We start from the raw sequence: 26,779 nt of genomic DNA, 5'->3' as shown, positions 1-26,779 counted from the left end.
AAAAAACTAGTTTGCTGAATGCAGTGCTCTACAATTAAACTCAATTAGATTCTACCAAAAATAAATGAAATGTTGGTCCAGAAGAACAATCTATGGCAAAACATATTTTCTCTTTAAACAATCCTACTTATTTTAAACTATAACCTCATGTAACACGGCAGATCTTCATTCATAGATCATAAAGGTCAGCTTAATCTTCAGGAAGCTGCAGTGATGTGTGTACCACAGCCAGCAAGGATGGCAAACACATTTCCATGTAACATCAAACTGATTTTCTGACTGGCCATCTGCTATGTGACAGCTACTGTAAGGACCACCAAATACATAATAATGAGAAACACAAATATATGGATCCTGTCTTTATGGGGGAAAGAGGTATCAAGAGAGTAAACACAACAACCAGATTCTCATTTTAAAATATGGGGAGTGCTATAAAGGAAATCTACTGAGTAATGAGCTATAGTAATACGTAATTATGAGAGGTCAGGGGAGGCATTTCTGAGGAAGTGAGAAAGGAGGGATGAATACAATTTAGCCAAGAGAATAAAGAAAATCATTTTTTTTTTTTTCAGAATAACAGGGGGAAGAAAAGAGGATGAGACAGCCCTATGGCGGGGGGACACAAAATAGCACTTATGGAGAAAAAAGCCAGTGTGGCTGAAATGCAGTGACTTTACAGCATGAAGGTCAGAAAGGAAGACGAAGCCATATCACACGGGCCTCATTAGCTCTTGAAGGGAATTGGACGTGAAAAATTTGCTGGATGGCAGGTCTTACATTTACTGGATGGAGAAACTACTAAAAGGCAGACAGGATGTAGAGGCAAGAATAAGATTTCCATTTTGGACATTTAAAGTTTAAAAGGCTATAAGTCAATAAAATGATGATTTCAGTGGTCAGCTGGTCAGAGTAGCCTGGAGCTCAGAAGGGAAGTCTGGCCTAATGATATTAATTTGGAAGACATTAGCATTTGGATGGTGTTTAAAGCCTAGAGGCTTAAAGAATTTGGATATTTAAAAGTTATGTAGAAAATGAGTTAAAACATATAAAAGTGATTAAAAAAGAGACGAAATGAGGAGAAAAAAATCAGGACACAGCAATGACATGGAACCCAAGACAGACAGTCTCAAGAAGGAAAAGACAGCCAGCCCCGACAAGCGCTGCTAAGACACTAACAGTGCTACGATGGATTAGTAACATCATCTTTTAGTGGTAGCGATGAATCTTGTGATAGGCATTCTAGGTATTACTTGAAAACTGACCAGCCCTAATAATTGGTCTTAACAATATTTAATCTAATAGACTCTTCTCATCAAAACCAAGTATCTTCTACTCACTTCCAAGTACCATTACTCTGCCTGAGAAGTGCACTGAACTCAAGACAGGCAGGTATTAGGAAATTGTATGGTATTACTTAAATAATAGCATACATACTTAAAAGCGCACCTTAGGAATTGAAATTTTGTTTTGCACAATGTCAGACTAAAGAGATCCTAAGTTTTATTTTTAGAAAAATTGGAAATTTTCATTTTATCAATTCGCAACCATATAAGGTCTTATGTAGCTAGCATTTCTCAATCATAAGCAGCAGCCAAAGCTAAAAATTATTCCTCTGCCTCTTAATACTTACTCCCAAGGTTTATATTATGGCCAGGGAATTAAAAGTCCCAGACTACTGTTCTCATCTTTCTTACTAATTTTCCAATTACGAGAGGCAAAATCTTAGCTACTCAGTTTTTTTAAAGTTTCTATCCAGAAGTATTATTTGAATTAGCCTAATTTAATTAGCCTAAATTTATAGTTAAAGAAACATTAAAGAGAAATGAAAATATCTTGGCATAACCAAAAATCCAAGTACCTAACTCTAAGTCAAACAGTTCTCGAAATGTTGCTCAGGGGCCTCTGGGAGGTTGGGGGAGACAAGCTTACAGTCGTATTTTCAAATGAAACAAAATGTAATGGTAACATTCAACTAACAGAGTGTAAGTTTGTATATTCTTGTGTTTCAAAATTTCTTAGTTTTAACTTATAATATGGTAAATATCAATAGGTGAAAACCACATAAATAAAGCTCTCTGGGATCCTCAATAATTTTTAAAAGACTGCAATGGGGCCCAGAGACCAACACTTTTGAGAAATACTACTCTACGTTTCTTTACAGCCATTTACCTGGTATGAGTTTAAGCTTACCCTGACAAAGTACCGCATGATCTTGTTCTGGAAATCTCCAGGAGGTAGCAATAAATATAGTAAGACCTCACACAAATCCCTTAGGAATCCTAGAAATAAAAAAGGTAGCTATAGTAACATTAGGAAATATAAATCTCCACCTACATATAAAGGTAAAAATAAGCAGTTTCCTGATTATACTGGCCTATTATTTTAGTAATTAATTAGTACATATCAGTATTCATTAAAAATTCCTTCATTTTTCTCCAAATAGTAACTACTCTATAATCAAAATGATATTTTAATTCTGCTCAGTTTCACCCCATTTTTTTAATCATTAAAAAACTTCAATTACAAAAGTGCCCCCAAAACAACTTTAGTTGTACCACATATTCTGTACTCTACCACACTAATTATGTTTGCATACTTAAAAATTATTCACACATTTAAAATACACCTGTAATTCTTTTTTATCGAGAAAGAATCTCTTCTATCTTGGCAGGTAATAACAAAGGAAAAAAAGAGTATGCTCTTCAAATTTACTGATTTATGAGGGCTTGGTTTACATAAAAGTACTGCACATCTTTGTATCTATTTGTTCCATTTAGTTATTTTGTATCAGTGCAAATAAAATGGCAATTAAAAAATAAATTGCACAATAAACGTAAGATGGAATGAAGAAAGAAAAGAGGAAAGAAAATGCAAAGTAAAGAAGTAAAAATGTTAAGCATATTGCAAAAATCAAAGAAAATTTCCACAACTAGAAATGCTTTTCTGTGGTTATTCATATGCTGACACCTCATGGGGACATAATTACACAGCTGATACCTGTTAATCAAAACAAAGAAAAATGCCAGGTAGGAAAAACTCGTAGGAAAAAACAACACTCTCAGCTAAAGCTTATCTGTGCTAACTTCCCACAAAGAAGACAAGTTCATTCAACTTATAAATTTTACTTAAAATCATTGTAAACATTCCATTAGAAGATATTTTAGGGTAACAGATATATTCTTTAAGTAGAAAAAAATAAATTCAAGGTGAAAAGAAAATTAGGATAGATCAAAAAATAAATTTACAATTATAAAATGTTTATGCTTATTATATTTTACAAGACAAGAAAGGTAATCCTTAATTACCATCTTCAACTTTTACAGACAACCTTTAAAACAAAAAAAATTGGAACTACTTTTTTTTAAAACTACTTTTAAGAATTAAAAAAATAAAATAAAGTGAAGAGTAAAGGTATCTTCACTGTGCTACCTATCCTGTAAGAATAATTTCACCCTTATATTTGCTCACTGGTTCTGCTATCTTGTCTGACCAATTTGAACAGTTGCTGTTCTCAAAAGAGAAAAACTGAAAACGAAACCTTCTTCATCTTTGGGAGAAGTGCACACCAGATCACGGCAAACATCCTTCTCCATTTCAACTTCAACTTCAAAGAAGGTATCTATGAGATCTTCTGCTGTATCTGCATGAAGAAAGGAATAATTCAAGATATAATGAATGATAAAGAAAGACGGATCTGAAAATCGTAGTTTTCAGAAATAAAAATATTACCTGTTACTTGATCATCTTTCTCTGTTATCTTCTGTTGAGCCTTTCTAAATACTCGTAGGTGTGTACCAAAATCATCTACAATGCGTGTAGTAAAATAAGGCTGCCAGTCTATTTCTTTTGACCTTATAAAAAACACATTACATGAAAGCATTATATAAATGCTTTTCAATCAAAAGATATAAATTCATTTTTAATGACTTGTAAACAAAAACATTATCAGAGGCTAAACTTATTTATTCTGAGGTTTTGTCCATTAATTACTATTACATCTTAGGACTTCCTTTCACAAGACCCAAGGTGTATCAAATCTATTTGACTAAGACTTCAAGCAATATTAAGTATTTTATGTGCTAAAGCTTAACAGTTAAAATAAATAGGAAAAAATAATATTTTTTTCCAGTTAAATCTGAAATGAGTCTAACAACAGGTATATCATACAATTTCTGAACCCAGATATACCAATACATTAGGAATTCATAATGTTTCTCCTCGCTTTTAAAAGAGTAGACTGAGACTAGCTGGTGGGACTCAGTGGAGTGAGTGCAAACCAAAGGGTCGCCAATTCAAATCCCCATCAGGGCACATGCCTGGGTTGCAGGCCAGGTTCCCCGGTAGGGGATACACAAGAGGCAACCACAGATTGATGTTTGTCTCTCTCTCTTCCTCTCTTCCCCTCTCTCTAAAAGTAAATAAATAAAATCTTTAAAAAAAAGAGTAGACTGATAGCTGTCAGAGGGGAGGGGCGTTGGGCTGGGTGAAAATAGGTGAAGAGATTAAGCATAAATATATACATATATATGCATAAGCATAAATATATAAATACATATATAGACACACAGACACAAACAACAGTAGGGTGATAGCCAGATGGAAAGGGCGTGAGGGAAGGTGAAGTGGGCAAAGGGAGGATAAATGGGAAGGGAAAGAGACTTGACTTTGGGTGGTAAGGGTACAATGCAGAATGCAGATAATGTTTTATTGAGTTGTATACTTTAAACCTGCATAGTTTTTTCAACCAATGTCACCCTCCAAAAAATCAATAAAAAATAAAAAAGCATTTGAAATATTTCTTGGTTCTTTTTCACCCTTTATGAATTCTCCACATTCATCTTTTTAGTTATACAGGCAAGTTCTAAACTAAATACCTTTGGCAGGAGCCTGATTGGTTTCTGCTTGCATAGCTTAGAACTTAAAATAACACATACATGGCTTAAAGAATGTGGCCATACTTAGCCATAAAAAAGTATATATAGTACTCTACCTTAAACACAATAGACCTCAGGAGACACTGCTAATTCGCCCTGGCTGGGTGGCTCAGTTTGTCCGAACACTGTCCCGTACACCAAAAGGTCACAGGCTTGATACCAAGTCAGGGCACATATCTAGGCTGTGGGTTCCATCCCTGGTGCAGGCGTGTATGGGAGGTAACCACCTGATCTTTCGCTCTCACATTTATGGTTTTTTTTCCCTCTCTCTTTCTCTCTCTCTCTAAATCAAGAAACATATCCTCAAGTGAAGACTGAAGAAGAAAGAAAGAGATACTGCTAATTTAGTACAACAGTGAGATAACAAATGCAACAGTTAAGCCAAAAACAGTTCGCACTTCTCCTTGGATTAAGTGATATTTTTTAAACAAACATTTTTAGTGTTGTTTACCTTAAATTAACACTAAAATTAATTTACTCTTTCAGAAACAAACTAAGTAGATACAAGACAAAGAGTCTATTCATGAAGATGCTGAGCAAAGGGGGAACCAAAAAAAAGTACACCACAATTCATTATGTTAATTACCCACAAATATACAATAAAGAAGCTAGTGAAGAAATTGACTTGATTAAACTGTCACTTTTTGAGAGAAAGCCTTTAAAAGGAAATGGTATACAGGAATAGAACAGAGAGTTGTTTTCAAACAAAAAAGGTATTAACACTCATATACTAATTAGAAAATATATATATACAACTCTGATTTTGTCATATATGTGGGAAGAAAGTAAATTACTGTAAGAGGGAACCTGAACTCAGGGATCTGAGGGTTAACATTGTTTAGAAAAGAGGGCCATGTATATAAGTATGTACTAAACTTGGTAACAATATTCAGCCTCAACATAAAATCTAACATAAGAACTTAAACCTAGGAATATCTAGAGTCTCTTTATTAAAAAATATCACAATCTATATAAGCACCTTTCAAAAAACTTTATTATGAATATTTGTGCCAAATCATGTACACTGAAAATTTTATAAAAACACAATTTACTTGATATAAGCCATTACCTTAGCTCATTTAATCCATAAAAGGTTCCTTTTAACAAATTTAGAAGAAAGTAGAATATATACTGTTTCAAGTAAGATCTGTACCATTTCAGGGTACAATGCAATATATATAACATTGAAATTTTCAAACAAAATAAAATTTACTAGTTTTATAAGGCATTTTAAGCCCAGCTTAATTCTATAACCCATCACTATAGAGAAGGTAAAGGCACTTAAAATTAGTGAAAATTAAAGACCAATGCAAATATATAAACATTATTTTAAATATGGATTTCTACTTTCAATATACATTATCTGCCTAGGGTGGGGAAAACAGGGTACACAGTATTCTATACCTCTATCCAAGGTCATCATTTTCCCTCTTCTTGAATCACTTCCACTGAATACATGCAAACCTAATGTAAATCTCAGCTAAAAGGAACTTTTCCAGGTTAGAAAGATAAGAACAGTAACACATCTCTTCCCATTTTTAAGTTAGGAAAATGCCTAATTTATAGTAGTATTTGTGTTAACAAAATCTGAAAATATTTTGATGAAAATGAAATTCTAAAATTATGGTATATGATAATATATAATGAAACATGAATATAAATCAAAAACATCATTTAATTTATGTAATTGCCATACTTCCTTCTTCTGATATATAAATAGTGCTCTAGTAGAGTTATTAATATCAATTATTCTTAAATTATGCCTACAGTCAAAGCTCTTTTTCACCTTGTTTAAAATATTCCCTGTGATTCCTATTCTAATAAAAACACAATCAATCCTATTACTTGCATTTTATTATTACTTATGAGCTTTCATATTTGAATTTAAAAATAAGAGAGCATATTTCCTATATGATCAAGAGAATAAGTGACATAGTCAAGCCTACCCAGAAAATATAAAATTTATGGTAGGCCCCTGAAACTTACATACGTGACAGAATGGGTACAAGAATTATGCAGGTCAATTAGGAATGCAAAAAAGCAATAGTTTTAATTTAAGCATAAAAGCAAAAGCCAAACTATAATATGTGCCTCTTTGACCATCTATTTCACATGCCTTTATCTTTACCTGTAACAGAAAGATTCTACTCCTTGCCTTTTAATTGGTCGTCCATACCCAATTTTGTCTCGCTCCATTCTAATTTTCCATAGAGTAGCCAGGGTGATCATTTTAAATACAAGTGTAATAATACATAATAAAAGCTTTAAAAACCTCTCAATAATTCGCCATTGATCTGAAGCCTGAGCACAAATACCTTCTGTAAAACCTTGCATACCCTGGCCGGTGCTCATTTCCTGATGGTCACCTGTTCTGCCCTCCTCCTTCCCCCTTCTGTTCGGCACCCTCAGGGGCTTTCTTCCCATTTCTCAAACCCGAACATGCCTTTTCTTATCTCAGTGTCTCTGCACAGACTGTTCCCTCTGCCAAGTTTGCTCACCCCTGCCCACTCTCCACACACGTCCCTTCTCTCCACATTGACAATTCCCACTTAAGACTTTAGAGTTCAACTAAAACATCAATTCCACATGTCAGCCTTTGGTGACCCTCTCCCTCTGCCTTATTCCTTCAGACCAGGTTTGGATCTCCCCCTATACATTCTCATAGCACTAAATTTTTCACTCTTTATAGCACTTATAATGTGCAGTTAAATAACGCAATTGCTAGAAATAAATTCAATTACTGAGACAAAAATCTTGGGAAGTCAAGGACTTTGTTCTATTCTGTGTTCATTTTTTCACAGTGGCTAAATAATGTGTTGAACATCGGGAGGCACTCAGTACGTATTTATTCACTGATTCCTCTTTCGGGGGCAAAGTACTGCGAACAGGGGTTTGGAGAATGGCCACAGGACACTCACAACAGTTGCTTCTTTACACCTTCAAGTTCTGAAATAGAACAGAAACTGAGAAACTTTTTCCTGCCTCTCTAAACCCTAAAGCTACTTAACGCTATGCCTAAAAAAGGCAATGAATGTCCCCAATATGTGGACTGATATTGAGATTATATAGATGGTTATCTATTCTAAGCAGTGTACAGCAGTGTACAGCTTATCATCACAAAAATAGCACCAAAATCAACTATTCCTGTTAAAAAAAGCACTGGACTAGCATATGTACATATGCCCTTAATTCAAGTAAGGTTCGCCATTTCGTTAGCTGTGAAATTCAGCAAGTCACGTCACTCCCCAGGGTTTGCTTTCTCTAAGGACTCTTACAGTTTTAAAGATGTATGATTACAGTAACTAAATACCCATACAAACACACACACACACGAACAGAGGGCATGAAAAACTGGTAACTGGTAAGTACCTGTAAATCAACTCTTCGATCAAAAGAGAGACTTAGGAATGTATTTCATTTTAACTTAAATCACATAAATCTGTCAACATGACTAATGTTTTGCTTAGTGATATCAAAGTAGCCTTTGTCATGAATAAATCATTCCCACACTGCGAAAGTTGTTTCCAGTTTCTTTTAAATGGCATACCAACTAAAGACATTTGCAAACAAATATGAATTAAGAGTCCTTCAAAACTTTTCACCAATATTTCATAGTCGTCTTTTGCATACCTAATCCAACTACAATCTATGTAGCAACTGGCTATAAGTAAAATTCCAAAGCAAGTAACTTAGTTTTCATAAGAACTACCTTGCCATACGCATATTTCTTCAATCAGTGCAAGAATGAATTAAATTATATGATTATAATTAAAAGTATAACTGTGGAAGAGGGGGAGACTGAATGACTGAATAAAGGGGAAAGGACTGGCCAAAGAACATATATGCACGACCCACAGACACAGACAACAGTGGGGTGATGGCCAGAGGGAAGAGGGGATGCAAGCTGGGAGGAGGTGGGCAAAGGGGTAAAAATAGGAACATCTGTACTAGTGTCAATAATAAAAGTAAAGAAAAAACATTTAAGTATAACTGGGATACACTGGTTCAGAAACAAGTATCGGGTTGGCCAAAAAGGTCATTTAGTTTTTTCCACGTAACGGCTCTAGTAGTGCTTAGTTGTCTTTTACTTCATTTGAAACAATTCTGTTAGATTGTATAGTGGCAGCTTTCATAAAAGTATCCATTAAAAAAAAACTTATCAAAATTGATGAATTTTTGTGCAGCCAGTTTAATATTGAAAATGGAAGAAGATATGCAACATTTTTGGCATATTATGCTTTAATATTTCAAGAAAGGTAAATATTCAACTGAAATGCAATAAAAAAAGGTTTGTGCAGTACATGGAGTAAGTGATGTGACTGATCCAACGTGTCAAAAGTGGTTTGCGAAGTTTCTTGGTTCTACTGACATTGTGGCCAAATAATTTTTGCTGTGGGGTTGTCCTATACATTGGAAGGTGTTTAGCAGCACCCCTGGCCTCTACCCACTAGAAGCCAAAGTGGGAAATAGCCAACATACTCAAAATATCCTAATCAATAAAACTGGTGAAAACGAAAAAATGTGTCTTTTATTTTACGGAAAAAACCTAAACGGACTTTTTGGCCAACCCAATGCAATTTTCTTTTTTAACACACACTTAATTATCTTTCTCCTCTAAATCACAAATGTTCAGCTCACATCACAGACCAATTGTATCAGACTTTCTGGGGGCAGGGCCCAGGCATCATACAACTGACTTTTGATAAGCTCAAAACTCAAAAGATGAAAACAGAATTAGGCAGAGGTACTAGAAAGTGGTCTATTAGCCTAGCTTATTGCATAAGTCTGTATGTCTTACAAAGGGAATGGGAGAATATTGGCTTACTAAATGTAAGTTAAAAGAATTTCTACTGTAGTAGTACAGAATTGGTACCATTCCAAAAATAGCTTAAAATTTTGCTCACGATAACCATACACTGAAATAAGTAGAGGTTAATTAAGTAGTATGTTGTAATTTAAATAGGATTAAAAAATAATTAGTATCTAAATGCAGAAAGAACGATACAGGAATGAGCAAAAGAGATGGAATGAACACGGCATGTGCGAGAGGCATTGTGTAGACTTGCCTGACTAAAGGAGGGGGTGACCATTTGGCAGTAAAGGCAATCTTCACATTCTTGGCAGAATACTTTCCTGGAAAAGGCCCTTTATGTCAAAATGCTAAAAGTAAAAACTGACTTTCCCATAGAAACAATCCTATAATAAATGCATGTTCCTGATGCAACATTGTTATTTCACAGAAATGACTATTAACACCTTACTTAAAAATAGTTAAGAGTGCTACAGTATACTGTTTACTAAATAGTGTGTATGTATGTATATACATATATATATACTCATACATATATACATACATAAAGGCTTTTTAAAGATATATTAATCTATAAAAAGAAATATAATAACCAATCACATAAAATTAAAATAATATGTATTAATCTCCCATGCAAGGGTTCTTATGTAGAAAAATCAGACATTAAAAAATCAGTAGTATAGTAAAGTTCATGGTTTTTCTGGGTAGATTTTGACAAGTGTCACTGAGATTTTGAGAAAAGTTTTATTCCACTAGAGGGCTTTTTTATCAATTGACCCACAGACATCTTTTGTTCAAAGTAGCAGCCTACTTGTGAAAGAATAAATTCCTTCTTGCTTAAGCCACTGAATAAGGCAGTAACTTCTTCCTCATAATTTACTATTAGAAAGGATATGCACTTTAAAATACATAAACAACCCTGACTGGTGTGGCTTAGTGGGATGCAGGCTAGGTCTCTGGCTGGGGTGTGCAAGAGGCAACAGGACTACGTTTATCTTGCATCGATGTTTCTCTCCCTTTCTCCCTCTTTTCCCCTCTCTCTAAAAATAAATAAGTAAAATCTTTAAAAAAATACAATAACCTTTACTTGTTTCCACTGTTCTAGAGTTTTTGAGAAACTACTTTGTTACAGTGTCAAAAGCATCAACCTGAAATTGAATGAGTCAAATTTTAAAGGCACAGAATTATAAGCTTACTCCTAAATCAATTAAAAGAATTCTCCTTCTTGTAACGTCAATTCAATCATAAATACTACATGTTACATCTCTTTAGAGCATCTCCGCTCCCCTTTTAAAGTCTATAAGGATTTAGTTTTAAGGAATGAATATAAACTGATTTTTTTCCACAACACTCTTGAATTTACTTCAAATTTACTATGAATATTATCCTCTAATATAAATCCTCAAAAATATATGGAGAATTCCTGTTTATTGGAGCTAAATTAGCAACCACACAAAGAAACAAGTATCATCACTTCATGGTTACAAATCTGTCCACCACTGTAGTACAGCCATGGACAAAATGCAAACAAATAAGAATGACTGTCCAATAATACTATTTATAAAAATAAGCAGCAGTACACTCAACAATAAAACAACAAATAATTTAAAAATGGGGAAACGATCTGAATAGACATTCCCTAAAGAAGATAATACAAATGACTAATAAGCACAAGAAAAGATGCTCAATACTGTTAGCTATCAGGGAAACACAAATAAAAACTACAATGAAAAGCCACGTTACACCCACTACGAGGGCTAAGATAAAAAAGACTGACAAGCCCTGGCTGGATGGCTCAGTTCGTTGGAGTGTCATCCCACACACCAGAAGGCTGCGGGTCCGACTTCCAGTCAGGGCACATGCCCCAGTTGCGGGTTCCAATCCCAGTAGAGGTGTGAGTGGGAGGCAGTTGATCAATGATTAACGTTTCTCTCTCAAATAGATGTTTATTTCTCTCTCTCTCTCTGTCTCTCTCTCTCTGTCTCCTTCTCTCTCCCCCCTCATCCCTCCGAACCTCCCTCCCTCCCTCCCCTCCTTCCTCTCTCTAAGCATGTTCCAGGGTAAGAATAAAGGGGGAAAAAAAAAGACAGTAACAAGTATAGACGAGAATGTGGAGATATTGAAACCCCCTCATACACTGTTGGTGAGAACATAACACACTTTAAAAAATAGTCTGCAGTTTCTCAAAAAGTTACACAGTTACCATATGACCACAAAAACTTGTACACCAATGCTCACAGTAGCATTCTCCAAAATACCCAAAAGGCGGAAACAATCCAAATGCCCCTCAACTGATGAATAAAGAAGATGTGGTGCACCTCCGAAATCAACTGTTATTCTTGTGAATAACTATTGCTATAGGCCACAGCATGGATAAACCTTGAAAACACTATGCTAAGTGAAAGGAAACAGTCACAAAAGACAACATATTGCATAAGCAAATCCACAGAGATAAAATGATATCCATATTTTGCCATGTATAAATCGCCCTTTTTTGCCCAAATTTTTGAGGGAAAAATGCTCCTTATACATGGGTAGTGCTAATCCCATATCTATGTAAATGTTTTTAATTCTATGATTTATGTTTATGCATTAAAGTGTAACTCTAGAAAATAATACGATATCCGTATGCAAAATAATACTCTGGAATACAATAATTGGTTTTGTTTCTAAATATAAATAAATAAATAATTGAATTAAGAAATGAAATGAAAAGATTTTTTTCCTGCAAGTCTGGGCCAAAAACATGGGTATGCATTCTACACAGGAGTACATTATACATGGCAAAATACAGTGAGTGGTTGCCTAGAGCTAGAAGTTTTGGAGGAATGGGGGAGTGACTGATGGGGGATACAGGTCAGTAAAATGTTCTTAAATTGATTGTGATGAAGGTTGCACAACTCTCTGAATATATTAACAGCCACTGATCTCAAGTGGGTGAACTGTACGGTATGTGAATTATATGTACAGTTGATCCCTGAACAGAGGTTTGAACTGGCTCCACTTATACGCAGTTTGGGTTTTTTCCTAATAAATACACAGTTGGCCCTCCATATCCCTGGGTTTCGCATCCAAGGATTCAGAGGGCCGGATATATGCATTGTTCTATGTCATTTTATATAAAGGAGCTGAGCATCTCTGGGCATCCTGGAAACAATCCCCAGTGGATACCAAGGAAGGACTGAGGTTAAGTTTTGGGGGAGCCAAGGGTTATATGCAGATATTTGACTGTGCAGGGGTCAGCACTACTAACCCCAACATTGTTCAAGAGTCAACTGCACAATTAACTATCCATCTATTCTGTAGATCTAAAAACACTAACTTATTTCCCCTTCTTTTAAAAATTTAAATGGTTCCTAATAATTTTTGCTCTACTATAATAAATATGACAATAAGCACCTTTTCATCTGATATTAGTTTTGAGCTGTTTTCAAATGGCAAAGAATATAAAATGGCAAAAGAGTATAAAGCTTTACTGTTGCAAATGTCCATTATTTAAATTATGCTTGCCTTTTGGACAAGTTTAGGAACATACAACTTATTATTTTTAGGCAAAATATAGTGAGAAAAATGGCAAAACTTTCAATGATACGATTACCACCATAACCACTGAATTTGGGGCCCACATCCTATTAATACGTCTTCCCCCCCCCCGGGGAAAACCCTTTAGGAAGGAGCACAGTGGCATTAGAGTATCTCTCTTTTCTGCTAATCTTGAGGTTAAAGGGAATAAAAATGGAGGGAGCTAGTAATCACTTTTCACTTTGGAGAGCAACAAGGTTCTTTGTTCATCTGTATCTCCTTATGGTTTCTACCACCTAACCTTACCCCCCTCCACAGAACTCTGCTCATACTATTTCTCTTTTCTAACATGCCCTTTATCCCTCTCTCTCTCTCCCAGTATGCCCATTCTTGAAGACCAGTTTTGGCCTCAATCCACACGAAGTCTTTATCAGTTACTCTGGTCCACTCTAGCTCTAGATTAAATTTGCTCTCAGTACCATATAAATGATGACTTTATTCCTCTCCATTGCACATGCTTTGATTTTGTCTCCTACCAGCCCCACACCCACACCCCCCCCCCACCCACACAAAAAAAATAATAATAATAATAAAAGAAAGAAAGCTAAGACAAGGTCAAAGAGTCCATATATATATCCTAGGAACATAATAAATAATACAAATAATAACCAAGTTAACCTGTATTAAACAGTTATAATGTGCCAGATCCTGTGGTATCTTACATGTATTTCCCCCCCATATAATCATTACAGCCACCCTATGGATAATTACTTCATTTTACTGATGCAGAGATTGAGAAACAGAAAGTCAAGTAACTTTCTCAAAATGTTATTTATCGGCTAACAAATACTTTGTGAAATCTTATACATATCATCTCATTTGTCCCATACAACCATAAGTTTGCTATAAGAATTAGTATTACTATTTTACTAACAGATATTAAGAAATTTTCTTTTAAATACACTGTAACTTAATGGTTTAGGCAGAATTATAATATAGATGTCTCAGGCTTTCTGTCCTATGTCATAATATCTTATTTGAAGGGGGAATAAAAATAGATAGGTTGTTAAGTATTCATCAGCTAAGGCTCCAGCCTAATTCAAGCCCAGATTCCAGAGAACTCAAGAGTGCTCTGTGAAAGTTTTCTTCCCCAAACTGCTAATAAAGTAACAGGTGCTGTATTAATGTTAGCATAAGGTGTTATCACTACAAAGTATTCTCTCAAATGTGATGATGACATTTAATTCTAACAACCACCTGATAAGTACATATGGGTGATCACCAGATTCAAAGAATCCATGTATTTTGCCTATTCAAGGCTATAGAGCTTTAAAAATAATAGAGCTGAACTCAAAACCAAGACTTTAGACTATAAGTATGACCTTTTCTTTCTGTTGTCTCAAAATTAGCATCTCATTTTATGCTGATATTCTGTATAATTATTTCTCCAAGGTGACAAATAAATATAAACACTAGAATTCAGTGGTTCTAAATTTTTTCTATGTTCATAGCCCTTTTTAAAGATGAAATCTATAGAAACCATTCAATAGAGAAAAAAACACACACAGGTAACAGAGTTTTGCATACGTTCTCAGTGCTCCGTGGGCCCCTGGTTAAGAACCCTATACAAGGTTGTAACTTGAAGGACAGGAGTGATAATGCATGCTCCTGTTATGCGCTTCACAGTGCAGAGCAGAGAGCACAGAACAAGGATTAAGAAATACCTGAATGACTATAAACAGACCTAATTTTCTTGATATTGGCATTGAAAATTATCACAGGGTCTCTATGAACAAGTACATTTTAGCAGTAATAAAAAATGCCAGTGGTGGGCAACCAGAAGTCATTCACAGAGAAGGCACCAACAAACAACTATGAAGCCTTATTGTATGCTAGGGGCTTTACTTCATACAGTCTAGCCTGGAAGCAGCCTCTAAAGTAGTTATCATCAGTGTTTTAGAAGATGACACCAAGACCCAAGAGGAGCTGATTAATGTACCCAAAGCTTAAGGCTGATGGCAAAGAAAAGATATAAATTCAGGTCAGTCTAGGATGGAAGAAACCTGGCTCTTAGCCTGTAACCACCCAGATATTCAGCTTGATAATAGACTGACAGAAAGGGGAAAAATATGACATGAAGTTTAAAGAAAAGGGGATTGCAGATTGAAAACAGGAAAAGCATCACAAAGAGGAAAGGCAGGTGGGGAGACTAAGATGAATACTCCAGATCATAATATATCTGACAGGGAACGGGGCTGGGGGGAAGCAAGAACACTGGACTGTTAGGAGCAATCTGATTCTAATTCTTACTCTGCCCCCAACTCAATGGACTAACCGCTTAATCTTTCTGGACCTCAGCTTCCCGACTTGTGAAACTGGGATGCTGGATGGCATAACCACTCAGAAAACATTTCACAAGAATTATTTCCATTACATTTCATGAAGCAGGAATTTTGTTTTACTCACTACTCTACCCACAGCACCTGGTTGATACAAAGTAGGCACAAAACATTCACTGAACAGATGAGGTGGATCCTGACAATAACCCTGTGAGGAACACACAATAAGGTAGGTAATGTTATGTTTATTTTACATATGAGAAAAACCAAGGTTCAAAGACTTTAAAATACTTGTTCATGGTTCCACAGCAAAGTGGTAGGACAGGATGCAAACTCAGGTCTTCCAATTATGAACTAGTTCAAAGTACTTTCCAGGTCTAAAATGTGTCATATTTTTATAGACTCTTAGGCAGTCAGACACAATAACTAACTTTTCTTATCCCCACCCCTTCAAAGAAAAATCATTAGGATGGTGTTACTATAGAAAGCAGTAAATGACTGATTCAGAAGTTATCTGAAAGAATATCTAATATTCAATAATGTTACATATATGAAGTAAAGGAGAATAAAATCCAATTTCTGACCTTGCTTGATTATCCTTTATTATATTTTCTGTGTTCCACAGTGAGTCTACACTCGTAATTATGGCTGGTTGCTTTGCAAATGTTTGCTGTTAATCATAAAGAAGCAGCAGCTCAAATCTATCTCAACAAGTAAAGTTATTGTTCAAACCATACATCTTACTGCTGCGGGCCTCCCCAGTGATCTGAGGTTGAGGAATTAACCTCCTACTCTGAAGCTGAGCATCAACCGAGAGTTACAGAGGAAAAGTCTTAACAGAGCAGATGAGCTGGAAATATCTATGTGCACAGGGCTGTAGAGCAAATTAAGCCTGAAACTTGGCCAGAGGCAAAAAATGACAGAACTGAAACTGTCCTACTTTGGGCACATCATGAGAAAGTAGAGTTCTTAGGAAAAGACAATAACGCTAGGAAAAATAGAAGGCAGTAGGAAAAAATGGAAGAGCAAATATAAGGTAGATTGATCGCATAAAAAGCCACAGGCCTGAGTCTACAGAAGCTGAGCAGGCCTACTATGGACAGGACATTGTGGACATCACTCATTCACAGGGTCCTTGGAAGTCAGAACCCACTCAAAGGAAGGCAGTTAACACACATATAAAAGAGATTAAACACACACACACACAAACACACACAAAGAGTAAGAGCCCTAGGGAAAAGATCTATGCCAAGACTTTCAAAAGTACAAGAATGTATTTCAAGGAACCTAAGAGAAAAAAGAGGGATTGGCTAGAAAACATGTTCAGATTTGAGTGTGTTCACGGCCACGGCCTTCACTGCTCTACGAATTAGGGCTTTGAGGACACAGGTTAGTAGGAAAATCTTTATGTGTATTGGGAAGAAAAAATCTTTGATTTAAAAAAAAAAAAAGACTGCACCCCTGACTGGGTGGCTCAGGTGGTTGGAGAATCATCCTGTACACCAATACACCAAAAGGCTGCCAGCTGGATCCCTGGCCAGGGCACTTGCCGGGCTGTGGGTTCCATCCCCAGTCAGGGTGCCTGCGGGAGGCAACCCATCGACGCTTCCCCACTACGCCAATGTTTCCTTCTCTCTCCTGTCTTCTCTCCTCTCTGTCTCTCTCTCTCCACCCCTTCCCTCCCTTCTCTCCCCTGACCTTCCTCTATCTCTAAAATCAATAAACATATTTTCATATCCTCAGGTGAGGATTAAAAAATTTTTTTTCTTTCAAAATAATACCTGGATGTGAAATGGCCCCAGCAAAAAATCAAGTATTTTAAGTACAAGGATTAGGCCAAAATATTTTGTTATATGTAAGAGTAGTTGTTTCTTAAAGCAAAACCATCAAAATCACTTCTCTTCTATGAATAAATAATAAACTGAATAGTCTCTGCTGACTTATGATCCTTTGGTTTTTTCCATTAAGAGGACTTCTATTAGGTAAGTGCCAGAAAGAAAGAGAAACTAATTTCCTTAGCACTCAAAGAAAACAGAGTACGGGTAAGAGGGGAAATAAATTATCAATAAATGGGGTGAAAGACCTTGAAAAGTCACATGATTGGATCCAGAGGCAAAAGCTGGCATAGAGACCAAGAGAACAAGAGCTTAATCAAAATAAACATTCTGTAAATATAAAGATTAAATTTAAAGGAGTAACTTCAAGGTTTTGGGGGCTCTAGTTCCATTACCCAAGTTATCTATAATATACTGTCTTACTTACCTTTTAATACAGTGGACTCCTCGACAACACAGGTTTGACCTGCACAAGCCCACTCATGGAGATTTTTAGAGTAAATTTGTACAGTACTGTGATTGTATTTTCTCTACCTTAGGATTTTCTTAATAACATTTCTTTTCTCTAGTTTTATTGTAAAAATATAGCATATAATACATACAGCAGACAAAATATGTGTTAATCGACTAATTACAGTTTGGGGGAATCAAGTTACATGCAAATTTTCAACTGTAGAGACTGGTCCCCCTAACCCACCGGGTTATTCAAAGGTCAAATATAATTAATTTTCCCCTCCCATTTAAGTTATTTTCCCTATTGGTACAAATAATATATTTAAACTTTTAAGCCTAAAGCAATTCAGTAACCTTACCTAGTAGCAAACTGGATGAGTGCATTTTGAAGAGTCTGCCTGATTTCAAGAAGAAAAGATTCATCATCACTCAGTGTGTAATACCAATACTGCACGTAATCCCTCAGGGAAAACTGGATCACCTAAAACAAGAATGGGGGTGGAATACAACTGTTCACGTTTTTACAAGTAACAGTGGCAAACTAAAACCTAAAAGGATTATTTGCCAATTGGTATTTACTCTCTACACACTAAACTGTGGTGGTAAATAACTACTTTCATTTAAAAAGCATCAATATACAAAAACCATTTCAAAAAATTTTTAATTATTTTGGTATCCTAACTCATACACTGCCCAAATGTTTTAAAAATTTGTTATCTATGGCCAAGCCCACCCTAAATTCATAGACAGAAAAAGTAAACTTTCAATGCTATAATATAATGAAGAGTTTTAATTGGTTTGATGGAATCAGATGCAAAGTCATGTCAATGGACCCTAATTCTAAAAAAGGAAACAATTTTTCCAAGATTATATCATCAGATTCCTTTCAGTCAAATCACAAAATGATATCATTCACTTAATTCTAATACCTTAGATATTGCCAACAGTATTGTTAGCCAATAAAAAGCAAATAATACAACTTAATGTATAATGTTTTTGTTAAACTAAATACAGGGTCATCTATAAAATGAATGTTAAAATTTAAAAGTACACATTATTTGCAATAATCTTACAATTTAAAAAATCAGTGAAAAATATTTTGGGGGAGAATATAGTTTTTAATTCTAACATTTTAATGTTGTTGAATCAAAGTAATCAAACTACTTGGGAATAATATCTGATTTACCAAAGCATGGTGTGTGTTCATTTTTTAAAGATAACACTTTAACTATAAAATGACTAGAAACATTATCAAATATGTCAGTAAAAATTTTCTTTTCTAAATGCAAACACAATCATAAGGTTTTAAATTTTAAGTAAACATTTCATTATAAGTTAGTTCATCAATAAGGCAGCATCTTTTAATATAGAATCCAAGAAAAGCATTAAATACATTTCTAGCATATTATATAAACAGCAAAATTATATCTTAATATTTTCAAAAGAAATACATCTCACACACAATATATGGAATTCAAATACCACATACTGAAACTCACTTGCTGGAGAGGTTCATCAATTATATTGGCACCCGTCAATCTTCGATCGATCTTTATAGTCCTGGCTTCCTGTTTCATTTCTTCTAAACACTGAAAGGAAACCATTACATCTTACAGCATACTTCCTTGAATAAAAATCTCTGTAGTTTCCCCTGGCTGGTGTGGCTCAGTGGATTGAACGCTGGACTGTGAACCAAAGAGTGGTAGGTTCGATTCCCAGTCAGGGCGCATGCCTGGGTTGCTGGCCAGGTCCCCAGTAGGGGGCACATGAAAGACAACCACACATTGATGTTTCTCTCCCTATTTCTTTCTCCCTTCCCCTCTGTTTAGAAATAAATATATAAAATCTTTTAAAAAAAATCTCTGTAGTTTACTTCTAACTGAATATTCACTGTAACTTTCGTCTCATTATCTTCAAGTAAATAAATAACTTTTTTCTTGAGACTAGTGTTGGGGTGGCCAAAAAGTCCATGGCTCTAGTAGTGCTTAGTTGTCTTTAACGACTGTATTGTGACAGTTGTCATTAATGTGCATTTAAAAAAACTTATCAAAATTGGTCAGTTTTTGTGTAGGCAATTTAATATTGAAGATGGAAGAAAATATGCAACATTTTTTCAGGTATTATGCTTTATTATTTCAAGACAGGTAAAAACACAACTGAAACACAAAAAAAAGATTTGTACAGTGTATGGAGAAGGTGCTGCAACTGATTGAATGTGCCAAAAGTGGTTTGTGAAGTTTCTTGGTACTACTGACATTTTAGCCAAATAATTCTTTGCTGTGGGGCTGTCTCATACATTGGAAGATGTTTAGCAGTACCCCTGGCCTCTACCCACTAGAAGCCAATGGTGGGAAATAGCCAACAAACTCAAAATATCCAAATCAATAAAGTTATTGGTGAAAATGAAAAATGTGTCTTTTCTTTTACAGAAAAAAAAAACAGACATTTGGCCAATCCAATATAAAACAAACACTATTTCTCAAGTTAACAAATATACACACCCAAAATAAAATCTATTCTTAACTTCAAAATTTAATAAAATCAGTAAACATCATTCAGAGTGTAAGAAAATTAAAAATATATAGCTATGTTGTTGCCATACTTCAATGAATCAGGGATGTCCAACCTTTTGGCATCTCTGGACCATATTGGAAGAAGAAAAGTTGTCTTGGGCCACACATTAAATACACTGTGACAAGTAATCACAAAATAATCTCCTAATGTTTTAAGTAAACTTACAATTTTTTGTTGGGCTGCATTCATAGTCATCCTAGGCCACACGGCAACCCATGGGGTGTGGGTTGGACACCCCTTAAAACCATATGTGAGTGTTTCAAGTGAGTTAAATTATTAGTTTTCCTCTTCCTTTTATCCCCTCCCAGTCCAAAACAGCTACTAAATGAATGTATTTTAAATTGATTTTATTTAGAAATGATTTTTAGCAACTAATGAAAATTAATTCCTCTATTTCTCTGTGGTTTTCAAAAATATCAGTGGTCTGGAAACAGAATGAAAAGTAATAGGGCACTCTTCAATTAAAAATACAAGCCAAAGCATATTTATATTTATATATACATATGTTTATATATATAAAACATATGCTTCAAGTTTATACAACCTAAGATTTTTTTCATAATTCCTGCTTATAAATCATTTTAGAAAAAGAAAATCAAAATCACTATTATTTTAATACTATCTACTAAAATATAGATTATAAAGACTTACCAGTCTTGACTATGATTTATGACTGTTTGGGATCTTAATTTTAAAAATATTTCCCATCTTGCCCTGACTGGTGTGGCTCAGTTGGCCAAGCATTGTCCACAAAGTGAAAGGTCACAGGTTGGTTCGATCCTGGTCAGGACACGTGCCTGGATTGTAGGCCAGGCCCCTGGTCAGGGTGTGTGCAAAAGGCAGCTGATCGATGTCTCTCTTGTACATCAACGTTTCCCTCCCTCTTTTTCTCCTTCCCTCCCCTCTCTCTAAAAAATAAATATTTTATAAAAGTATTTTCCATCTTCTATATTTACCACTCAAATGGCTAAGAAATGAATCTAAAAACAATCTAAAAAACCTAATGAATCATAGGTTCATTTCCTTAGATTTGTGAGCAAACTCAAAGAGTACATATTAATGGAAGTCAAAAAGGAAGACAAAGTCTCAAATTATTTTAAAAGTTATAGTAAGCATTAGAAAGAAGTTATTAATATGAAAATCAGTGGGATGGGGTTTTTAACTTCAGCAATGCAAAATAATACTCTTTATATTACTTTCTTTGCATCTCCTAAACCTTAGCGCAAATTGAACAAGGTAGTAGTTGTAAAGTTAGATTCATAGCGTCAACTCCAGACCTTTTGTGTCGTTGTAAAAGATAAAACCACCCCAATCCCACAAGGAGAACAGGAGCAGTGCAAATCTGAGGCCTATCTATATTACCATCTATAGTACTCAATTCCATTTTTATTTATGCTATATATTGAAAAAAGAAAATAGCAACATTCAAGATGATATAAAATTGGCCCTAACTTATTAAAATTATAAATAATGCACAGCCTAACTTATATAAGATAGGTTTCAAGTGAGTTAAGAAAAAAGGTACCCCTTTTCTCCCTCTGTTTTCTATGCTTTTTATTTCATTCAAAGCAGTACATTTATTGACACAAATCATACATTTGATACTTTGAAATTCTAGATTATGATACAGGGAAAAACTCCAATTTTGTCTTTTCCTCAAATATGAACTCCCACCTTTAACATCTAAGAAAGTGTAAAAGGTAACTTTTTAAAATGCATTTTTCTAAGCATGATCAGATAGCCTCCATAAATTTATAATCAGCATTAATGAATTATAGAAAAATCTGCCAAACCATATACAAATGATCACATTATCATCATTGAATAGGACAGGACTTTGAGGTTTCACGTTCCCTTAGCCTATTTACCTTAGGAATCCCAGTCGAGGTTGGAGGAAGATACGAGTGTTCACACTGCTCTAGGTACTTCTCTGAGTTTGTTTTCCCAAACAGGAGAGTAACCACAATACCCCTGAGAAGAATTCAATTATAGATACAAAAACAAAATTTTACTATAATCTAAACACATCTGACCAAATATGTTTTTCAGATTCAACAGATGGCTTATTGTTCACTAACACATCAGTTTGTGACTTTGGCAAGGCAAGAAATTGACAGATTTTGCTATGTTCTGAAGTTTAAATCACCTGTAAACATTTGTGAATTTATACAATAATGCCTTTAAAAGTTTTCATCCAGTACACCTTTAGGAAAGTAAGTCCACATTAAATAAGTAGGCTAGCTAATAACCAAAAACAAAAACAAATGAGATCTAAATCTATAGCTAAATCACAAACTTTCTATTGTTAACTAATTAATATGAGATATTAATATAACTTGCCACTACAAATATAGAACAAAGCTATATAGAAAAAAAATGATCCAATTTGTAATTTATTTAAAGAAGCCTGGAATTAATAAAAGAAAATTATAGAGTCAAGGTAAGATACGTACTGGTTTAGTACTCCTTTAAATACTGACTAACTTCTATCAACATTTCCTGTATGTAAAATTTACCGATTAAATCTAAGCACTACTAAGTAGACAGGAATTCTGTAAAGAAAAAAACCTCAACTGCCAGATGAGAGGAGGTTGGCCCATTCAGGGCAATAAGGCCTTGGAGAATACGATGCTGAGTAAAATAAGCCAGGCGGTGAAAGACAAATACCACATGATCTCACCTATAGGAGGAATCTAATGAACAAAACAAACTAACGAACAAAATAGAACCATGGGCACAGAAACAAGGAACGGACTGAAAGTAAACAGAGGGGTGGGGGTCGAGGGATAATGGAAGAAGGGGAAGGGACTACATACAGAACATCTATGAATGACCCACGGACATAGACAACAGTGTGGGAATCTTACAGGTTGAAAGACTCTAGTGACAAGGAGGGAACAGTGAAAAATTATATATGCTCAGCATCAAGAATTGAAGATTCTCAAGGTTCTCTGCTTTTTGTGGCTACTGCCACTTCATTGCTCTTCAGTACAGGCATCACAAAAGCAGGGAGAAGAGTGGAAAACACAAAATCAAATCAGCTTATGTCATCAATTCTGTTTGTTTCTTTTAAAAAGGCTTTGGAATTATCAGTAAATTTCACCTGTGTTATATTTGATGTTATTACTAAGAATTAAGTTGGCTTTGTATTTCAGTGTTACCTGGTTATAAGCACATTTACAGGCAAAATAAAATGCTTATATTAAGAAAACAATGTACTTCTAAAACCATCACCTTGAAACAGACTATAAAACAAAAACCTTTGAACACACAATGGCCGTAGGAAGTAGGCTATCCAATAGTCTGATCTTACAAAGAACCTAACTAATAGCATTAGCATTGAGGTTTAAGGAAAAACAGGTACTACAAATGATTGCATAACCAAACAAACATAACAGAATGCTATTAAATAACTCATAATACCTTTTTGATTATAAGAAAAATATATACACTTTCAACATTGTAAATAAACTAAAGAAATTAACGTAAAAACTTAAGTTTCATTTGTAAAAAATAAAAAGGTGGTTTCCACAGAAAAATGTATTAATTCCTCTCAAGCTTGTATTTTAAGAAAAAAGAACAGAAACATATCTTTGAGAACTTACACAATAAATACATTAAGACTAAAATTATTTTAATTATATGAAATGTTTTTACTTGACATTGATATTTAAAAACCTATTTTTGCTTTTAAAATTCATAAGGCATTCAACTAGGGGCAATCACTGTTCGTAACGAGGGCCAAAATAGGAAAGATCTGACTCAGGAATTATGGTACTCACTGACCATAACTGAATAACCTCAGAGTGCTTAATTAACTATTCTCCTTTTGAGAGGCTTGCTAGTATGTAAGTAGAAGTCCCTTATTGTGGCAGTGCTTGTCACTGGGATCAACAGTCTGGAACACAACATTAATTTATGAGCCAGCATGAACTTGGAATTTCAGACCCTACCCTGTGACTTAAATGTTATCTAAAGAGTTTTTAGTGGCTCTCTCACACTCTCCAAAGTCCCATCTTATCCAAAAATATTTGCATACTTTACAAGTATCCAAAAATTTTTCTGAAAACTATTTCTTAATAAATTAGCAGATGCAAAAAGGGAAAACAGATTCCCGCGACTTTAAAATGAACGCACTCACCACCCTTCTCTCTTTCCCAAATTTTGTATATAGCAATTCAGACTAAAAGAAACAATTCTCCACCTCTCCATCTTCCAAGGGTTCCTAGGGCTCCTACCTTCCTCTATACAGCTACAAAGTCCTCCTTTTCTGATATATTGGGAAACCCTTCTCCTTCACTTTTGCCAAAGGCTTATTCAATTAGTAAAGTAGAAATCTCTCCTTTCAAATAAACATCTCAAGACACTCTCCTTTCCAATAAGTACAAGCAGCTATGACCCTATGCAGGAGAGGAGCAACCATGCAGCCGTGCAACCGTGTAGTTCTGGCCTTAATTTAGAACAAAGGAGTACAATTCAGAGGCCAAATGGCTGCAGACCTACAGTCTTCAATCATCTTCATAATCAATAAAGATTTTCAGAACTCCATTTGTCTGATTCCTGCCACTTATTTCTTCATTTTTTCTATAGTTATTGTACCTAAGCAATTCTAGTAAAAATACTAAAACTAAAATAAACAGTAGTTTTATGAACAGTCCTTTAGTTAATTCTCACTTGTTCAACAATCAGCGGGTACACTCCCTATTTTTATAATGGCAACACATAACTTTCAAACCCATATCCTGACAGAGGTAACAGATCATAGATACATTCACAAGCCACCCCTTTAGTGTCTTACATAGTCTTTCAGGCTATAGTTTATATATGCTATTCAATTAAGCCCTCTAAAACTGTGAGATAAAATAACTCCTCCAAGTTTGGGGGTTCTCAAAAGGTATTTTTAAAAGAACTCATAGGTATTCATTCCACAAGTAAGTACATAAATATATCATATATATGTACATACAAGACACACATACAGCCATGTATTAACAAAATGCTCATTTCAGCTAAGCTGGTTAGAGTATCTAAAACAAGCATCTCTCTTGTCTATACATTTTCTTACATATAATTCACGTCTAACAGCAAATGCTCCGCATAGGAAGCTATACAAAATCATGACTGAAACCTCTCTTGTAAAGTATCAAGGATAAACCTTTAGCAAAGTAAAAAGCATAAACATTGTAAACCAAATAACCATGAAGAGAAAACTGCAAAATCAGGTGTTTGTTTGAATGTTCTTAAACAAAATGACAGCATTCATTAAGGAAAATAATTAACATTATTGTTTGAAGTCTAATCACTAACACAATATCTCTATGTAAAATTTGATGCATCATCTCAATAGAAGTTACTTACCTTGTTACTATTATAATAGATAAGGTAATTTCAACCTTAAAGAATAACACCAAAGCAATTAACAAATCTTTAAAAATTTCCTTTTATCACAAAAAAAGTTTGTTATCATTAAAATTTTTATGTTAACTTTGAAGATGACATATTTCTGGTACAAATAATTATCATCATTTCTATTTCTATTAAGTGTCTTAATTTTACTTTAAAGCTTTGATAAAAAACAATTTGTAAGAATAACATTCATGATAAATCATACTTCCACTTCTTTTGGTCATTTGTTTCAATTTTGAACAACAGAACATGACATATGAGTTGCAAAATTATCACTAAGCATACTTACCCACCCACAAAGCAGAGGATATAAAATGCCAAATAAAATATTACAAAAGGTCCAAATGTTATTAGAGAAAGGACAATGACAAGGCCTCCCCATCCCCATATGGATAGACTGATCTGAAATAAAGCAAAAATAAATAAATAAATAAATTATGAATTAGAAAAAACTAACAAAACTTTTACATTTCTCCTTTTGTACATTTATAGTGTTGTTTCAATAACTACTAAAATATCTACTTTTGAAAATGCTAAGCACACTTTTGGAAATTTATCTCCAAGAAATGATATACAAAATCTATATAAAGAAAGAGATTTATAGAACATCAGCAATGATTTTTTAAAAGCTAGTGACAATGTAAAGGTACAACAAGAAATACTTATACACACTGTTGAATAATATACTAGAATGAAAAATAGTAAAGTATAAAAACATTTGTGTATTTATATATGCAACAGTGTACATAAAACGTAGACTAAAACTGTGCTTATTTAGAATGTTTCATTTTAAAACTAAGTTTAACCATAACAGTAGCATGACAACATTTTTAAAAACTAAAATTTCAAAGTAAAAAATCCATATCTCACTGAAAATTGTGATTTTAATGCAAACTGAGTATAGAA

At 34.5% G+C, this 26,779-nt stretch overlaps 1 protein-coding gene across 2 annotated transcripts in view; it reads right to left on the bottom strand.

Moving 5' to 3' along the window:
* Positions 1 to 26,779, bottom strand: part of SNX13 (sorting nexin 13) — a 113,830-nt gene that overhangs the window by 53,898 nt on the left and 33,153 nt on the right. For both annotated transcript variants that reach the window (XM_024563072.3, XM_024563073.3), the window contains exons 2-8: positions 26,163 to 26,275; positions 22,336 to 22,438; positions 19,393 to 19,482; positions 18,253 to 18,374; positions 3,730 to 3,851; positions 3,539 to 3,640; positions 2,191 to 2,279 (exon numbers count right to left, since the gene is read on the bottom strand). In XM_024563072.3, coding sequence (XP_024418840.3) covers positions 2,191 to 2,279; positions 3,539 to 3,640; positions 3,730 to 3,851; positions 18,253 to 18,374; positions 19,393 to 19,482; positions 22,336 to 22,438; positions 26,163 to 26,275 — 741 coding nt within the window. The remainder of the gene's footprint in view (positions 1 to 2,190; positions 2,280 to 3,538; positions 3,641 to 3,729; positions 3,852 to 18,252; positions 18,375 to 19,392; positions 19,483 to 22,335; positions 22,439 to 26,162; positions 26,276 to 26,779) is intronic.

This window comes from Desmodus rotundus, chromosome 6 (assembly GCF_022682495.2).
Source record: "Desmodus rotundus isolate HL8 chromosome 6, HLdesRot8A.1, whole genome shotgun sequence".
NCBI classification, from domain to species: domain Eukaryota; kingdom Metazoa; phylum Chordata; class Mammalia; order Chiroptera; family Phyllostomidae; genus Desmodus; species Desmodus rotundus.
This window is presented reverse-complemented; position numbering and strand designations above follow the sequence as displayed.